The sequence below is a fragment of the Aythya fuligula genome, chromosome 6, assembly GCF_009819795.1.
Source record: "Aythya fuligula isolate bAytFul2 chromosome 6, bAytFul2.pri, whole genome shotgun sequence".
In the NCBI taxonomy this organism is placed as follows: Eukaryota; Metazoa; Chordata; class Aves; order Anseriformes; family Anatidae; genus Aythya; species Aythya fuligula.
Window position 1 is genome coordinate 12,211,758 of NC_045564.1, and position 17,608 is coordinate 12,229,365.

Sequence of the window (17,608 nt, forward strand, 5' to 3'; positions counted from 1 at the left end):
TGAGGGTGTGTTTTAAACACCAAGGTACAACTTCATGCTCTAGCTATTTCTGTTTTACTTATAACAGGAAGCTGGAAAAATATCACTGTATGTTTGCCCTGCTGCTATCATTTTTCCCCAGGCTGTTATTAACTAGCATGTTAGATACAGAGCGTTGGGCTGCTCTGGCCGCAGGTCAGTGCTGAGACAGCTGTCCCTGCTCTCTTTGGCAGGGTTGTGGCATGCTCAGAGCACACACCATCGCTGTCTGTCGAACGAACATCTTCAGGTGATTTCTAACAGCTGAAAGTGCTGCCCTAGCAAAACCAACATATATTTATGTCTTTTAATAGGGGCACACTGGTTGAGTGATGATGAAATCTAGTTCTGTCTGGCGTGGATTTTTTTTTTTCTATTGTCTGCTTCAGATATTTAAACTGAAACATCCTATAATTGTTCTCAGATCCAAAGCTACAAAATACTTGGTAAACATGATTAACTTCATTTAGAGCTTGGTTTGGAGTGTCTTCACTTGAAAATTGAAAGGAAAAATAAATCTGCTTTAGAATATTTATTATAATGAGCATATGAGCAGCTTAACTTCATAATGTTGTTCATATCAGTAGAATGCTTTATTCATCTCCAGAAGCTAGGGAGATGTTCTACTTTGCCCATGGTCCTTTATATCTTTTCAAAGAAAAATAAATTTATGCTTTCAGTTGTACAGTTCTTTCTGAAAGGCTTTATAGTCTTTTACATTCTCCTTACCAAAGCTGTAAATGGTTTAGATGCCACAGCTGAGATGGTCCATCTGAAGGAATTTACTGTGTGATGAAGAACATAAAGCTGGTAGGAGTCATGTTCTAACATAATGCTGCCTGTCTCTAAAATAAATACGGAAGAGTATTTATTTCCAAAGCACCTTTCTCCCTCCTCCAATACAAATTGCAGGAATTAAGTTTTGTTCTGTTCACTTTGGCATATTATGTGCGTACTGGAATATATATATATATATATATATATATATTCCAGTACGCACATAATATGCCAAAGTGACATATTACTTTACTACTACATTACTTAAATATCTATATATATAATGTAGAGGCCAGGTTAATTTGTCTTTTTGTTTAGTTCCTTATAAATATTTGGGTTTGGTCACTGCTTTAAAGGCTGTGTTGGCTAGGTGAAAGCCTTATCCTGTGGCAATTCACTGTCTCATATTCTCTGTTTGCTTGAAGGTTTGTAATGGGCAGCTGAGCTCCTTGAAGGACTTTTCTTTGGGATGGGAGGTAAATCTCCAAAGTGCTGAGAACTCTGTTTTTTGTGTTTCATCCTATGATTCATGCCAAGCTTTGTTTTGAATATCTGGCACTTTTTGTGCCCAAAGCTTCCAGATGTAGTCTAACTGTAGTAATTTTCTGTAATTTAAATGTTATTTTATACCCCTTTAAAACAAACGCAATTTACTTCAAGATGGCTCTGTGACCGAGTTGGGTAATGCGAGTCCTGAGTGTTTACTGTGGTAGTAGATGAATAATATTTTCATAAAGCAGTGCTGGCATATCTGTAAGTACTAAGAATCTCTGGATGTGTATAGATAAGTGCTTGTGGATGTATCTAAATGAAAAGCGTAAGAACGTGTATTGTCTGTTTTGTATCTGTGTGCACAATGACAAGTCAAGCAAATTTTCTTGTACTAGGTGCTAAACTATACTCTTGGAGGAACACACTGCAATGTACCTGCAGTGTGTAATAAAGTGGTAAAGAAGCAAGGGCTTTTTATCTTGAGGGCTTTGCTTTTAGCTTGCAGTGGGATTAGAACCTGTAAAACTTAGATCTTTAACACCAGAAAAAATCCTGTAGCAACCTCTTGATTGAGGCTAGTACTGAAGTAAAGTTTTGTAACTTTTCCAGGTCATCTGGTAATGGAAGAAAATGGAGTTGACCATGATGTTGCTATGGAAAGATCTAATGTTTTGTTTGTAGGCAACTGCAATGGTGCAGGACAGTTGGAAACAAACGATCAGGTTTTTCAGGTGAGATATGAACATTCTGTCTTTTTAGACGCTTTCTTTACATTCTCTCCAATTACTTTACAGTGTGATTTTTCATATTTTGTTATTTGTTCCCTTTACACTAATACATTGTCCCCTTTAGACTAATTTTTTGTTCCCTTTGTATTTGTATTTGTTCGCTTTAGACTAATACATTGTTGTGTTTTTAAAAAAATACAGAAGTTCCTTCACTTGTATTCTTGTGCCATTCGGTTTTGAACTGATAAATATCCAGATGTTACCTGTAATGACAGCCTTTTAGTAATTATATTTAGCAACTCCTGTTACAGTGCTGAAGAAATACTTATTTTGTTAACAAAATTCTTTATTAAAAGAATTTTGGATGGGTTCAGAACACTTGAAAATTGGGTCAAACTGCTTAGTGACCGGATGTGGAAAAGGAGAGTCCAAGGACAACACAAAATATGTATAGACATCAAGTGAAGGGGAATCTTAAGTATAGCTGTTACTAAATATTGCCACCTATCCTAGCCACAGAGACTTCTGTGAATAAAATGTTCTTGTTCAGATTGCATTGGCTAAGAGATCATTCAGGTAGTGGGTTAGTAGTGTGTTCATGGCCTTCATACAATCTTGTTGTTTTCTGGTGTTTTTTACAGAGGAGCTGAAACTGCATAAGGTTTCTGGCCCAGTTCTGACTACAGTACAGAATTTAGAAACATTTTTCCCCTCTTTTTTGATTTGCAGTTTCCACATTTTTGTTACAGAAGCATTAGAGCTGGATGTGTAATTGTTGCAGAGAGAAAACAGATTGCCCTTCTTGCACTGGCCAAATGACAGCCTTACAAAACTTACATAGGGCTACCTAATTCTTACTGTTTTTAAATGTTTAATGTTTGTGTTGACAGAGTTGCAACAGGACACATATTTGTGTTTAAACATTTAAATTTAATACAAATTGAATGTGCTGTGAGATCTCAATTTCTCAAGCTTGAGTAGAATATGTTCTGAGTACGTATTTTTTTTGAGACTTGCAAGATCTGATTCTTGGTCTTGCACTGTATAATTCTTGGACTTGATTTTGTTTTCTGCTGCTTGTGCTTCTTCTGTGGTAAAGAATTAAGAAAGCAGTCAGTGTATAGAAACTTTGTCTCCATAGCTAAATGCAAGTATCTAAAGGCTGAGTAGAATAATATCTAAGATTTCGTTTTAAGTCAAATTGAGTTGGTGGATGTTCTTTCAGTTTCTTGGTAGGCTTGAGATGTTTTAAAGTTATAAGTAATTTTGGGGTACAGCTCTTGGGCACAGTGGAATTTCTCTCCTTTTAGTAGAGAGTCAGTTCTCGAAAGTAGAAATGTATTCATATTTTCAGCATGAAAATGTGAAAACCAGAACTGCCAGTGCTAAATAGTAGCCTCTCGATCAGAAGGATGTAGAGCTCCATCTGAGTAGAAATGCACCGTGACAATTTTAAATGTTCTTTTGTTTGTTTTTTTAAAAGTAGAAATTGCTACTTGGCATTAAAGTGTATTTTACTGTTTTTCCTCTGTGAAAGCGTTTAACCTGCATGGATTCCAAGGATCCGTTGTTTGGACACAGCGACTCTCCCGCAGCCTTACCTATCACAGTACGCCTTTTGGGTAGTTCTCCATCATTAGCTGCACCTGCACGGCCACCCCAGCCTCAGCCTCTCTCCGCAGAGGAGTTCCATCTGGTAGACCAAAACGGGCAGCCTCTCTATGAGCTGCAGCCCCTAGGAGGGCCCAGCACACAGATGGTGAGTACATCTGAAGCAGGGCAGGTGGAGAAGTCTGTGGCATTGGAGCTCTTTGAAGGACCTTATATACGGTGCTTGTTTGCTGTAACAGCCAATTAATTCAGTCTTGAGCAACAAGGTGAGACTTTTCAGTGGTTCAGTTCATGCTCCAGTTGCTCTTCCTCATTGGCAAGCCCCATCTCCAGCCATAGCAAATTTTATTATATGACAGTGTCATGTCTTTTGTCAGTACTCAGCCTGGATGTTATTGGGTGATGAGATTTTGTACTTATATCGTTGCTGCTTTCTCTATATTCCCGGGATATGTGTGTCTATTTTTGTAGGACTCGGACGTTAGCAATAAGCTAACCCATTAGATCTTTTTTTTTAATCTGCTCAAAATGTTGCTTTGTAGTTCTTAGTTACCTTTTTACAAAATAAGTGTTCCTTCATTCAAATAGTTTGCTTGGCATATATTGTATTGTCATTATAGACACCTGACCCATTTCAAGTGCAATAAATCAGGAACAGGGTTATATTTTGTTATGTTAGCTTTTATAACATTGCTGGAAACAAGTTCTTGGTAACTGCAGCACTATTTACCATAAGGAGTCATTTTAGTTTTCTAGGATTTTTGAAGATTTAATTAATTTGTTTTTTCAAGTTCTGCCGCTTTACCTTCTGTCTGCTTTTGCATGAAACATTGCCCATATAGATCAATTTCTTAGGAGTAAAGATCAAATTTATTTATATGTTATGATTAATCCTGCTAGTCCATGAATGCGGTTACAGTGAATCCAATTATGAATTACTTTCATGTTTTTGATAGCTTTCAGTTCTGAATAAATGTGTAATTCGTTGTAGAATCCTGTATGTTTGTTTTTTGTTTTTTGTTTTTGTTTGTTTGTTTGTTTTTCCTCTCTAATCAAGTAAATGGCTATTTTAAAAGGTGGAAAATAATTTTATGAAACTGACATTAAATAGACAGTTTCCTTTATTATGTGAAACAAAGTTAATTTATAGGCCTTAATTGCAACCAGAATATTTCCTGTTCTAGTTATAAGCCAAACTGGTCAATCTGGACAGTGATCACTAGACCATCTAGCACCATTCATACTTTTCTGTGATTGCCTTACAGATGATTGTTGCCAGCCAGTCAGAAAATGGCCAGGTGCTGCATGTCATTCCTTCTGCCCAGCCAGGAGTGGCCCAAGTGATTATTCCTCAAGGTCAGCTCCTGGATGTGACCAGCACTCAGGGTGAGTATAAGCTGTGGGACTTGAGGGTATGTGTTCCTCTGACTAAGTGCATCCTGTGTGATTTTTTTTTTTTTTTTTAAGAACCTCTTGTTTGTATATTTCCTTTCCTTAGCCAAAGTTAAAAGACAAAAATACATATTTACTGAATCTGCTTTCTGATTATGAATTTGGCATGCTTTGCAGTGTTTTCTGTTGCACAAAAACCTGTGAAATAAAGGTTATTATGCTCACTTTAGGTGTGTCATAGATAAATAGAGATATGAAGGATAAAGCTGCTTCTTGCATTATTTATCATTAATAAATATATTTCTGCTATATCAGACAACTGTACCAGCAGCTTCCAATTTTTACTGCCTGCTTGTTTCATTTTTGAATGAAGTAGTTAATTCAAGTAAAGCAGATAGGAGAATTCCTGTTCTTATCTGTTCCAGACACCTCACTCAGGAGATATGGCATCTTTTGTGAAGCCAGAAATGAAGTATCTAGGTAGAAATTCAGTTCCCCGTGAAGCACATGAGATGCAATTTCTACTTTGTCACCAAGTTTTTGCCCTCAGCGTGTCACATTTTAAGTATGTGCTGAGATGCACGACTACATGCACAAATTTTAAGCTTTTCTTTAGGAAAGGATGTATTTTAAAATCTGAAAGCATTGATTATTTATCTGTAAGCCTAGCTGGATGGCTAAAGGCTGTGTACTAGTTTGCATTCACAGAATAATCCTGAAAACTCAGTTGTCGTGTTACGTCAAACTCTGAAAGGTTTGTTACTGTTATGCATTTTCTGTATAAAATAAAAAAATTGAACAGATTATCAAAATGCAATTTGCAGCTGAACAAAATAGTCATGTAATCCTGTATAGATTTGTGGAAATGTAAAACAGATTTTAAAGTTCTTCTGATTATTTGCTTTGTTGTGTGGGGATTCATTAGCAGTAGCATGATAACCAAAGTCTCCAAGTACAAACAACCTTATTGGGTGTATCTTGATGTATGTGCCTAGAGTTTATCAGTACCAATTAACAGTTTTTCTTCTTAAAATCATCGTCTTTCATATGTCAGAAGGTTTGTTCTTCCAACACATAATTTTAATTATAGTTTGTCATTTTCCCATTCTTTTTTGTTAACCAGAAGGATGTTTTATTTTTGCAAAGATGTTTCAGATGAGAAATGTGGTGATGGGAACTTGCAGACCGTGGCAATGGCTGCTCTAGCAGACAGTGCAAGCGGTTACATTCTACATCCACAGGCATCTCTCACTGTATCAAAAAAAACAACCACCAGGTAGGTTAGGAATTGAAAGAATTAACAGTCACTTTGACCTGCTGGTAATGCTGATGAATTTTCTTGTGGCTTGTGGGATTTTGTTTCTTGTGACGGCTATAACAAATTACCTCAGAATGGTTGAGTGGAGGTTATGAACTTTTAGTTCATAGTGAATGATATGTAGCCAACTGTGTTTACTGGGACCTTATGTATGTGCCAGAACATGAGAAAAGCAGTTAAAATACCTGTATTCCAAAGCAAGTTGGATGTATTCTGACTAGAACAATAGGAGGGTATTGTACGAAACACAGTGCAAATTACTGAAATTACTCCAGATAGTTGTAATGCCAAGAGCCGAAAGTGATTTATTGAAAGAGCTGCAGGGAAAGCTGAAGCTTCCTTTCGTAAAATATATAAGAAAGTTGCTGCTGATGGTGTGTTTCAGTGGAACACACAGGCAGATTGGTTAATAAAGTTTCTAAAATTTAAATAGTTCAGTTATTCCTTTCCTGTCTTTGATACCTAACTCTGTCCCCTCCCTCAGTGATGGGGATGCATTTTTAATTGTGAATGCTTTCATTTAAAATCCACTAAAATGTGTAGCATTTAACATGCATTGGATATTTGGTTTAATGGTCAGCACTCTGCCATCAGTCTGCATAAGACAGTTATCAAGATAATCAAATAGTCTATTTCTCAGTGTTTTGGCTATTGTTATTAGGTAACAATACTGAGAATACTGAATGCTTAGAGGTCTTGTTGAACACAGAAGACAATGATTTTTAAAATAGCGATAATTATTGTGAATTATTTTAGCAGTGAAGTAGAATATGGAAAAAATGAACTCCACCTTTTCAAAGGCATGTTGATATAGTATCTGTAGTTTGGTCATATACCCTGTTTTGTTTTATGTAATGCACTGTTTTGATTTAATAGCTGTGGGTCAGGATAAAAATCAGCTTTCCTGGATGTCTGTTCAGACTCTTACAACATTTTATTTTTCAGGATGTTGGAAGACCCCTTTCCCATTCCTCTCCAGCAATTGCCACCAAACACGCCTGTGTGGGCACGCCGTCTCAGGAACTGTGAGGTGAGCTACAAAGAATTCTTATTCATTTTTTTCATCATGATCAAGACATAGATCCTATTCCATGACAGGAATAATGTTTATAGTTGTATAAGTTGTGTTCAAGATGTGTTATGAAATTGTACTATTACAAGCTGGTACTACTAAACATTTCAGCATGTGAAATAGCATTTTACATGCTATGGAATCCCTTTCTTTTTTGGGAATGACTGACCATGAACAGCTCCTGAAGCACAAATTCTGCTTCTGAAATCTTGTGATGCTATACAGTTCTGGGAAGAGCCATTGATTCCCATTTGTGTATGCAACGTTATCAAGTTTGTTCTTGATACAGCGTAAGCCCTGGTGTCTTCTGCTGAGCAAACCACTTTTTGTTGCACTTACTCTAAGTGCAAGAATAAAATTTCTTCTGTATGCTGTAAGTTTGCTACTGTTCATATTAGTTTGTGTTGTCTCTTAGAAATCAAAATCCATGTGACTACTTGCCAGGGTCAGGTCTGGGACTTATCAAAGCACCTTAATATGTTAAATATTCTTACTTTTTTATCATGCATGCTTATCTGTGCTTGTTTTCATTTGTTGAAAAATGCTGAGATCCTATCCCAAGTTTTCTTTTTTCCTTTGTGGTGACCAATACTTGCTTTAGGATTTTCTTACACTTCATGAGAGAGAATCTTTACATTTGGGAAAGGCTGATGCTTCTGTTTCCAAATGCCTACTAAGAAACTATAAAATGATCCTTTTCAACTGCAGTTTGTACAGTTAATTCACTACCCTAAATGGAGAATTTGTATACTTGATATAAATGAAACTATCTTTATTCCTTGTCGTGGCATTGACCTAAACAGGACTCTCATATTGTTGCGTATTTAGATGTCTACAGAAATATCCTAGTGACTTAGGATGTTGTTAACAGCTAGAATACCTAATGAATCATTTAAAAGGAAAGGGGGTGATGGGAGGATTTTGAGAGAGCACCTACCTCATCTTCCTGCTACCAAACTTCCTGATAGATGTTTATTTTTTACTTTTTCTTAATACTTTTTTAAAGGAAAAATGATATTCTATCTTGTTTACCTCTTCAGATATCATTACCATTTGAACATTTTTCCCTGTTGGTTTTGCCAATGATACCTAGAAATTGCAGCTGCAAAGGACTTAGAAATCGAATAGCTTTCCATATCCACTTAGAAATAATTTTTAAATTGACTAAATATATCAATCTATTGCTCCTTTTGTTACGTCTTTTATTTCATATGAATGGTGTTGTCCAATATTTATTCAATTAAACATTTAGAGGTCAAAAAGTAATAACATTAACTCTTCCATGGTAGAGATATGGTTAACAATGAGTCACCTCAAGTGTTTGGTTAGTTTTCAAGTCCATTAAGACGTATAACCCTTGTATAACTTCTGTGCTTTTGCCACTGTGACGTATTCTCCCATTTTAGCATCCATGTAGCATGTCTGAGTAATTTATTATTGGCTTCAATTTATAGGACTTAGATGAAGCAAACCATAACACAAGTCTTTTATAAGAATTTTCACCTGCTGAGTTTAAAATTCACAGCAGCAGAAAGAGAAAAAGAATATTCTCTATTGTTCTTAAAAAAGAAAGATGTTTTTTGAAATGTTTGCATGTGTTCTGAATATACAAGTATCTCTGTGCTGAACTGTTGCCTGTATGCATTAATCTTCCCAGTTCTATTTAAAAAATAAAAATAAATTTTTGCTGTTCTCCATGCAGAATTCAGCACATCCAAGGAGGAATGACCCAAATTCTCTCCCTCCTTGCGTGTTATCAGCAGAGTTGCTTTGCTGAGTTTCAGTCACATGTTTCTTGTAAATCCACTGGGGATGGCTCAGATGTATGTGTGTTTTTATGGGCACAGACTAGAGACCATCGGATTCTGAAGTGTCATTTATCTTTGAGGTTGGTGTCTTGCAGAACACTTTGTTATCAGTAACAGGGTGGAATGGTCCTACTGGAAACTGGGGATCTGGTGGAGAAAACGCTTCACCTTTAGTCCAGCCATTCTTCATGCAGATAAATGAGCTAAATCACAATTCCACTTTTTCAGTCACTTTCTAGAATAGAACCAAACTTGAAGTGGAAGTCTGTGTGCATTTCATGGAAGATACCAGCGGGTGAGGCCGTGCATAGCCTGGGTGCATACTGCCCTTTGTATATCCCAAGTTCTTGGCCAGGGCTGAGCTCTGAAGTGTGGTCAGTACAGCAGGCACAGGCAGACCCAGGACAGTAAGAGCTGCGACTACAAAACTAGAGCTAAGTTCTGTGTTTAGCGCTGATTCTCTGCCTGTCCTGAACTATTCAGCTTATGCTTGCTGTGCCTAGACAGTGTAATGCCTCTGGCATTTTGCTGCTTGCTGTTACTTCAGTCGAGGAAAACTGCAGTCTTGATGTGTGTACTTTAGTGTAAGCTTTTATGTGCTCTGACTGAGATGAGGCTAGGGGGAGAAAAGGAATTGCTTCTTTTTTTTGGCTTGACATTTGGCTGGAGTTAAAAAGGTTGGAAAGTATCCAATTACTTCAGGGTAATTACTTTGGTAACGAAAAACGGATTAAAAAAAAAAAGTTATTTTCTTTAACCTACTTAAAGTTTTCAGCATTAGGATCAGAACACATTTCCAGCATGTGTTAGCATACTGAAATAAAGCATAATTAAAAACTGCCTTAATTAATCAACTATGCAAAAAACATTTATTTGTTTGGAACAGATGGTCTCACTTATCCATTTGTTCCTGCCTCAGAAGCTCCTAGAGAGTGGGGATCTTATGTGCTATATGATTTTTTTCTACCCCCACGTCCAAATTTTGTGAAATGCTGGATTTTGCATAGAATTAAAGCTACAATAAGAGATAGTACCTTAACAGTTACCTTTCTGGCACAACAGTTCTATACGTTTTCTATCATCTCCCTAGAATAAGGTCAAGAAGCTGTTTATAATGACCAGTGTAAGGTGTGGAAAGAGATGGTGGTAATGTAGTATTTTCTGTGGAGTGATATTGCATGTCCTGCTGTGAGAGGGGATAATTCTAGGTCTCTGTAAAGAAGGTACTTCTGGTACTTCTCAGGCTTTTTTCCTTCTGCATTTTTCAGATCGCTTCATTTCTGTTTGTCTGTTATTTACAGTCTCTGGCTAAACAATCACAACAATTACCCATGTTTCTTCCTTGCTACAGCTGCATGATTGCAGCGTATGCAGACCTGATTAAGTGGTGGAGCAGCATGCTCGCAGTGCAGTGAGCTGCTGCTGTGTAAGAAACTGATACCACAGACTGACTCTTGCAGTCAGTGCATGCGTAACCTTAGCCTATGGGGACTGTGCTAGCAGCAACAGCCTGCTTCCCCACTTTGTTTGAAGGGGGTTCATTTGCTCTTTGTTGACTTTAGGTCTTGCTAACCACAGACATTTTGTTTTTCTGAGGTAACTATGAGACAGTTTTATGTTGTTGTCATTAATAAATATTGCGATAATAGTCTTGGACAGATACTGTTGCTGCTTTTGTTTTCAGTATTATTTAAACATCTGGCTGCTTTGTCACTGAAGGTGGCAAAATGGATGCATCAGATGCCAGCATTCATTCATCACATGTTTGCTCCCTGGTTATGTTGTAAGAATGAGCTAGCAGAGTATTCCTGGTGTTACTGTTGGATGGGATAGCTCACTTCTGTCCCAGTATTTTCATGGTTTGCTGGCAGGCCTTCACAGACCAGCACCGAATCAGCTGAGCAGCTGTCATAGGGGATGTTGCAAAGTCAATGAGTTGTTTATAATTGTTTTTGTTGACTACTTCTTTGAATCAGATCTAGATGCGAGTTTTCTGTATTTGCCTGGAGTTTAGCAAAGTTCATTGAAACCACAGCTGATATGCACGTGACAAATCTTGTGTGTTGTGCTTCTGTGTAGCTTTTTGAATGGAGAGAGCCTTAAAGCTTGGGGCATTCAATTCAGAGCTAATGCACTAAGCAGGTGAGGCAGTTACTAGTGGCACAAGCAGATGTATTCTGCTACACCTCAGAGCAGTGTCCGTGCACTGAAGTAGATATGTAGACAATTTTTAGCACTTCAGAGATCCTCTGAGGCAGTTCCATCAAAATGTTTACCTAAGATGAATTTGTCTTAGAAGGAAACTGCAACAAAAGTAAGCACTGTGGGGGAAAAAACAAATCAAGTTGTCCTGTGGAAATTAGCATTGGCAGTAACTCTGAGAACCTTTGTGGAGTTCTTGGTGCACTTAGGGTCTTTGAGGGCTGACAGACCGCTGACCTCAATGGAGAACACTCTGGTGCGAGATCCAGTGGTAAATTTGCTTGCGAGGACAATAGTGTGGGGAAGGAAAAAACACAAAGCACCAAAAATGTGAGCCTGTATTCTCACATGCAGAGTCCCTGACTGCTTTTGTTTTCTTGGGTAATGGAGAGCAGTCAGCTGGGTGAATAATCCTATTATTTCACCTCCTTTCCATGCAGAAAATTGGGGACTCATACCGCGGCTATTGTGTGAGCGAGACAGAATTAGAGAGTGTTCTAACGCTACACAAGCAGCAAACACAAAGCGTATGGGGGACGCGCCAGTCTCCAAGCCCAGCCAAACCCGCCACACGGTTGATGTGGAAATCTCAGTATGTCCCATATGATGGGATCCCCTTTGTCAATGCAGGTAACTAACTTCTTTTATTTCAATAACTACTTTAAAAATCTCAACATCACTTGACAGTTGGCCATAAAGAAGGATCCTTGTGGTGTTCCTTAGTGTTAGTAAAGTCAAGGCAAAAAAAAAAGAGCAGCTTTGGTACCTCTATGCCACAGTCTGAAGGAGCTTGTTTCCCTGAAAACACAGGCTTTGATGCGAGTGTTTCGTTCCCTTTTTTGTTTAGAAATAAATTAGTTAGGAACCCGCATCAAATGGTACTTGTGAATGAGTTCTCTGGGCGGAGGTTCCCTCTGCTCAATCAGGTCTTGAAAGTTTTCCTAAGGGTAAGAGCTTGCTTCAGCATTCTTGCCTGGTTTGGAGACCCTTTGCAGAGTTTGTTCCACAGGAGCCAATAAGATGATTCAGTGGCAGCCTATAAAATCAAAAAGAAGTAAACATCAACATAGCTCAGCAGACAGACTTATTTTTTTTTTTAATGAATGTGGAGACTTAAAGAGGTAGGTAAATATGCATTTAGTTCATGCGATGCGTATGTGAAATTAAGTTCATTCAGGTAAGAAATTTCTTAAAACCAAAATGATCTACATTTTTATTTCCAGCTCCCCAAATGCACTTGAGATATTTTTAATTTTCTGTAAGATCTGCTTAATAAATGTGTTCCCCCACAGTAAGATATTTAGAACAAAACCAAACATAGACTTTCTTCTTCAAAGTTCTGCAGACTACTAGAGACACTGATTTTTAAGTTGTAGGATTTAGTATTTTTGCTTTGCTCAGATCCCCATACAGGCATTACGTGTATTTTTAATGAGTTGCCTTTTCAATGCAGTTAGGGTTAGAATGTAAGCACTCCATGAAGAACATTCATTAAAAACCTTTACATCTAGAGAACAGAGGCTGGAAATGCGGTTTTCTGAACTGTAATTTAAATCTCAGATAACTTAATTCTAAACTGTGCAGGACAAAAGTACTGTTCTCAAGGAATTTATCCCTTCTGTGTAAGTGGAACCAAACCGTAATGCCTTCCCTGCTGTGTTTCTGCTGTGGAGAAGCTGGGTAGTTCCTACATAGTATAAAACATGAAGTAATTATAAAATCTTGATTGTTAGTTTTAATAAAAATTGTATATTGCTAATAACTTTGTAAAACAGGAGCCCCATCACATTGGGTTTGACATGCATACTAGTAAGGACTAGCTTAAAGCTCTTGAAGTCTTTTCAGTCATAGCAAATTGATTTCAAATTTTTTAAACAAAATCCGAAAAGGCTAGGTATGTTTGTTAAGCACAATTTTCCTTCTCTTTACATGCACTGATATGTATATATACTAATAATGTCATGTTCTCAGGCATTAAATCATTGAGTGTCTTATGGAAACACTTTATGTTGCTGTTGTAATACCTTAAAAAGTTTTTGGTTATATCATTTGTGGCATAGGCAGCTCCCTGCCAGTGGACTGGTGTATATGAAATGTAAGTAATAGATAGCTAAACATGATATGGGACAGATACAGGTTCTCTTCTTGACCACAGACACTGTTATGCACCTTACCCCTTTTGTAAGTGGTCTGATTGGAATAAGTCATGTATCTGAATGAAATTTAGAGCTAAGCAATCTTTGTTTGAGCCTGTCTGTGTTAATGGGGGTATGCCACACTGAGGCAGTGTTATTTAACTGATAAGGTAGGTCAGATTTGCAGGTAAGAATTTATGGGGCAGAATGGTCTGAAGTATTAATTAAAGTCCTTTGCTTTCAGCTGTGGATTTTCTTGGTTACTTTGGAGATTCTATTTCTCTTATTTGTATTTATTACCAACATATTGTGCTCCTTTGGTAACTAGCAAGGCTGCTCATATTGTCAATTACTGTTGTTGATAGGGTCAGAAGCCAATCTTTTGCCCCTTTATATCTACCAGGAGCGTTGTGAAGTGATAGCGGTTTGGGAAACACTTTTAAAGTGCTCTGTGTTCCTTGCATGCTGTGAAAAAAAGCATTTTCACTGTATTTGAATGCTTGCTACAATTGACTGTACTGCCTTCTGAAGAAGTCTGTTAAGCAGAAATAACTTTTTTGGAATTCTTGTCTATTCCATAGGTAGTGTTTTACTATAACAACTTCTGTGGTTGCTCAAATAGAGTGAATTACTTTCTGTTCCCAGGAAGCAGAGCCATTGTAATGGAGTGCCAGTATGGACCAAGAAGGAAAGGGTTTCAGCCCAAAAAAGCCAGTGAGCCTGAAAGGATTTCTGGCCATCTGTATAAAGCCACTTGTCCGGCAAGGTAAGAATTGGCTACAAAGCTACTGACCATCATCCTAAGAAAATATAAATCTCATGAACATTGACAGAGTGCTGTTTGTGGGGTAGCTTATAGCATGCAGTGTGGCTCTTAGCTTTATTTCCTTGATAACTTGAGGTTGATTTACATATAGAGGGAAGGAGGAAATGCTGTCCTATTAAACTGAATGAGGCTGACATTTGATAGGTTGCCTAGCTGCAAAATAGCAGTACGTTAGTCCATGAACTACAGGTGGGAATCACTCTGTCTGAGCACTGGTGAGGACTTCTTCCTTATCCGACTGTCATCTTTGTTTTTCTTTTTTTAAAAAACAAAAACAAACAAACAAAAAAACTTATCCGTGGGCATCCTTCTGGGTTTTAGTGCTGTGCTTGTGTTTTTTTGCAGCGCTAAGGGTGTGCGTACTTTGACGGGTGCAGTTAGATGTGTATGTACTCAGTTTATGCTTCAGGCTGGGTGAATTCCGGCCTGTCCAGAAATGGTGTTGTGCTTTTATGCTACTGAGGGGCAGAGGATTTTTGCTGAAATGCAAAACCACTCTGGCTGAGTGGCTTCCAGCCTGGACCATACATGTGACTCTCTGCATCCACCTGCATCCCTCTCTATTGATTATCTGTTTAAAAACTCTTAATTTCTCTTAGAGGCTCTTCAGCCCCCAGAACAACGCTCTGCTTGAATTTTTTCTATAGTAATATCCAATATGAAGTAGGTGGGGATTTTGCCTTCCCCCTGGAGGTGAAGTGTATTTGAAGGAATTTCTTTTTTCTTTTTCTTTTCTTTTTTTTTTTTTTTTTTTTTTTTATCCTCCCCTTGGAAGGATCTATATTAAAAAGGTTCAAAAGTTTCTGGAGTACAGAGTTCCTACTGACCCTAAAATTGACAAGAAAATCATAAGAATGGAGCAGGAGAAAGCATTCAACATGCTCAAGAAGAACTTGATAGATGCTGGTGGTGTCCTCAGGTGAACTTTGCATTTATTTTTTTCATCTTGACCAATGAAGCAAATAGAGCAATAATTTGCTTGCTTGGATTTAGATTTTCTTAGTTACTTTATTAAGGTTCTTGCTTAATATCAATAGTATAAATTCAACAATGTCAGTAAGACTCATGGCTCTGGATTATTTCACTTGGTAAATGTGTTAAATGCTAAGATGTGGAACTTCAGCAGATGTTTCCATGCAGGGAATAAGTAGAAATAATTGAATGTATTGGGATATTTAACCTGTTTTATTTTTCACTGAAGGGTGTCAGAGGACCCTGAGCTCTAAAGGGCAGTATCTTCCAGCTGAGGAGCTGTAAAGACTTACGTCACTCTAACTGGGTCATTTATGATTGTCTGTCTGTTCCCCTAAGAGATTCATTTTGCTGCCTTTGCTTGAGAATTGTGTATAGAAACTCTTTCCTTCTTGCCAGGTGGTATGTACAGTTACCCACTCAGCAAGCCCACCAGTATCATGAAATGGAAACTTCCTGCCTCCCTTCTTCGCCCTCCCACTTTTCTGCATCTTCTCCTGAGGAGGAGGAGGAAGTTGCTAGAGATGAGAATTGTATTCTGCCTTCCCGACTTCATCCTCAAGTGGCAGACAAGATCAGAGAACTGGTGTCTCAGGGAATAGAGCAAGTCTATGCAGTGAGGAAACAACTGAGGTACAGAGATGTCTGGCATTGTTCTGAAGCTGTAGTGCTATACCTGCTTTTGCGTTTGATTAATTTGGTTTGCAGTTAAATGGCAGTACTGATGTGTAAAAGAATGTACTTCCCATATGTTGTTAGAATCTGCTTTTTTCCAGATTTTGTCTTTTCATATTATAGACAACCATTAAGAGCTACTGTCCACTCTAAAGTTAATTGAGTAAATGGGGATTTTTAATTCTGAGCTCTAGAGTAGATGCCCAGAGGACTGGATCAGAAGTTATTTTAGCATACTCTTCTGTTGTGAACTCAAGAAAGAGAGGGTGAAGGTAGCAGCAGTTGTAACGAAGAAATAGCACAATATATCTTAAATATACATATTTTAATTTTAATTTCATTGTCCTTTAACATGCGACAGAAAATATGTAGAAAGAGAATTATTCAAACCTGATGAAGTGCCAGAGAGGCATAACCTGTCCTTCTTCCCCACTGTGAATGACATCAAGAACCACATTCATGAAGTGCAGAAGTCCCTGAGAAATGGCGATGTGGTGTATAATTCAGAAAGCATTCCAGCAGCGGTACGTTGGCCCTAGCATTTCTTTCTGATTCTTGGGTCGAATACTGAAAGTCTCATTTAATTTTTACTTTTAGTTGCATTTCATCTACAATTCTATGACTTTTTATTTCTGGCAGCAATATTTTCAGTGGAATCTCTTGCTGAGCAAGACTAGATTAAATGTGAATAAAACCTTTTCAGTGTTTATCTCATCAGCATTAGATTGCTATTAGTTGATTGACACATTAAAAGATACTCTTGCATGATGATTGCATGAACTGGAAGCCATGTGGTATGGAAAAGTCGACATGCAGCAGAAAATTTTATTCATGGCTTTGTTGTTATCTATGTGTTGGAGGAGTTGCTCCTTTTCCATATTTGAAAAATTGGGATGAAGTGTGTCTGAGGTGGAACCTAAATTAGGGTTTGTACAGCATCGAATGCACTTTGTAGCAGGTGAAATAAGCCTGAAGTAGATATGTCAGAATGTTGGGTAACTTCTGTTGTTCCTTTATTTTCTTCCACCTCTTGAGCAGTAAGAGATAGAATGATCCTAGTTTTTCCAGTTATGAGGTTGACTGCAAAGGAATTGCTGATTTAAAAACAGTTTTGCAAAAGTGTAGTATTAAATGATGCTGCATTATAATTTTTCCCCTCCTATCCCTAAACTGCATTTGTCCCAGATGAATGGGTGATATTTGTTAGCCAAATAGTTTGACTTTTTTATTTCAGTCTTCAAATTTTCACAAGATAACTTTAGCCTTCTTGATATAGTGCATATTACAAAAACAGTTTGCAGTGTTTTATTTTTGTAAACCAAAACCTGCCAAAATTCACTAGTTAGTAAAAAACACTGTTTTCTTGTGGGTCCTGAATTGACCCTATGTTCCTATAGTAGACAAACTTAACAGACTCTTTCTGAGAACTGCAATCTTTTTCCTTTCAGTTGCAGTGGACCACAGACAGTGGGAACATTCTCACAGAAACAGTGACTGTTACTTTTGCCTCACCAACTTCAGCTGGTAGGACTGTATTAATAACTTAGTTGTTTCCAAATGTGGTTTGTTTTGTTAACGATGT

At 37.6% G+C, this 17,608-nt stretch overlaps 1 protein-coding gene across 2 annotated transcripts in view; it reads left to right on the forward strand.

The window, feature by feature from the left end:
* The window catches only part of CARF (calcium responsive transcription factor), a 43,302-nt gene that overhangs the window by 7,983 nt on the left and 17,711 nt on the right, over positions 1-17,608 (forward strand). The window contains exons 4-14 of one of the 2 annotated variants that reach the window (XM_032190606.1): positions 1,897-2,018; positions 3,553-3,774; positions 4,892-5,012; positions 6,165-6,294; positions 7,282-7,366; positions 11,859-12,048; positions 14,199-14,319; positions 15,155-15,298; positions 15,751-15,984; positions 16,388-16,550; positions 17,475-17,550. In XM_032190606.1, the coding sequence (XP_032046497.1) occupies positions 1,897-2,018; positions 3,553-3,774; positions 4,892-5,012; positions 6,165-6,294; positions 7,282-7,366; positions 11,859-12,048; positions 14,199-14,319; positions 15,155-15,298; positions 15,751-15,984; positions 16,388-16,550; positions 17,475-17,550 (1,608 nt within the window). Of the gene's footprint in view, positions 1-1,896; positions 2,019-3,552; positions 3,775-4,891; positions 5,013-6,164; positions 6,295-7,281; positions 7,367-11,858; positions 12,049-14,198; positions 14,320-15,154; positions 15,299-15,750; positions 15,985-16,387; positions 16,551-17,474; positions 17,551-17,608 lie in introns of those variants that run through there. The other variant, XR_004253433.1, reaches the window with a different exon arrangement.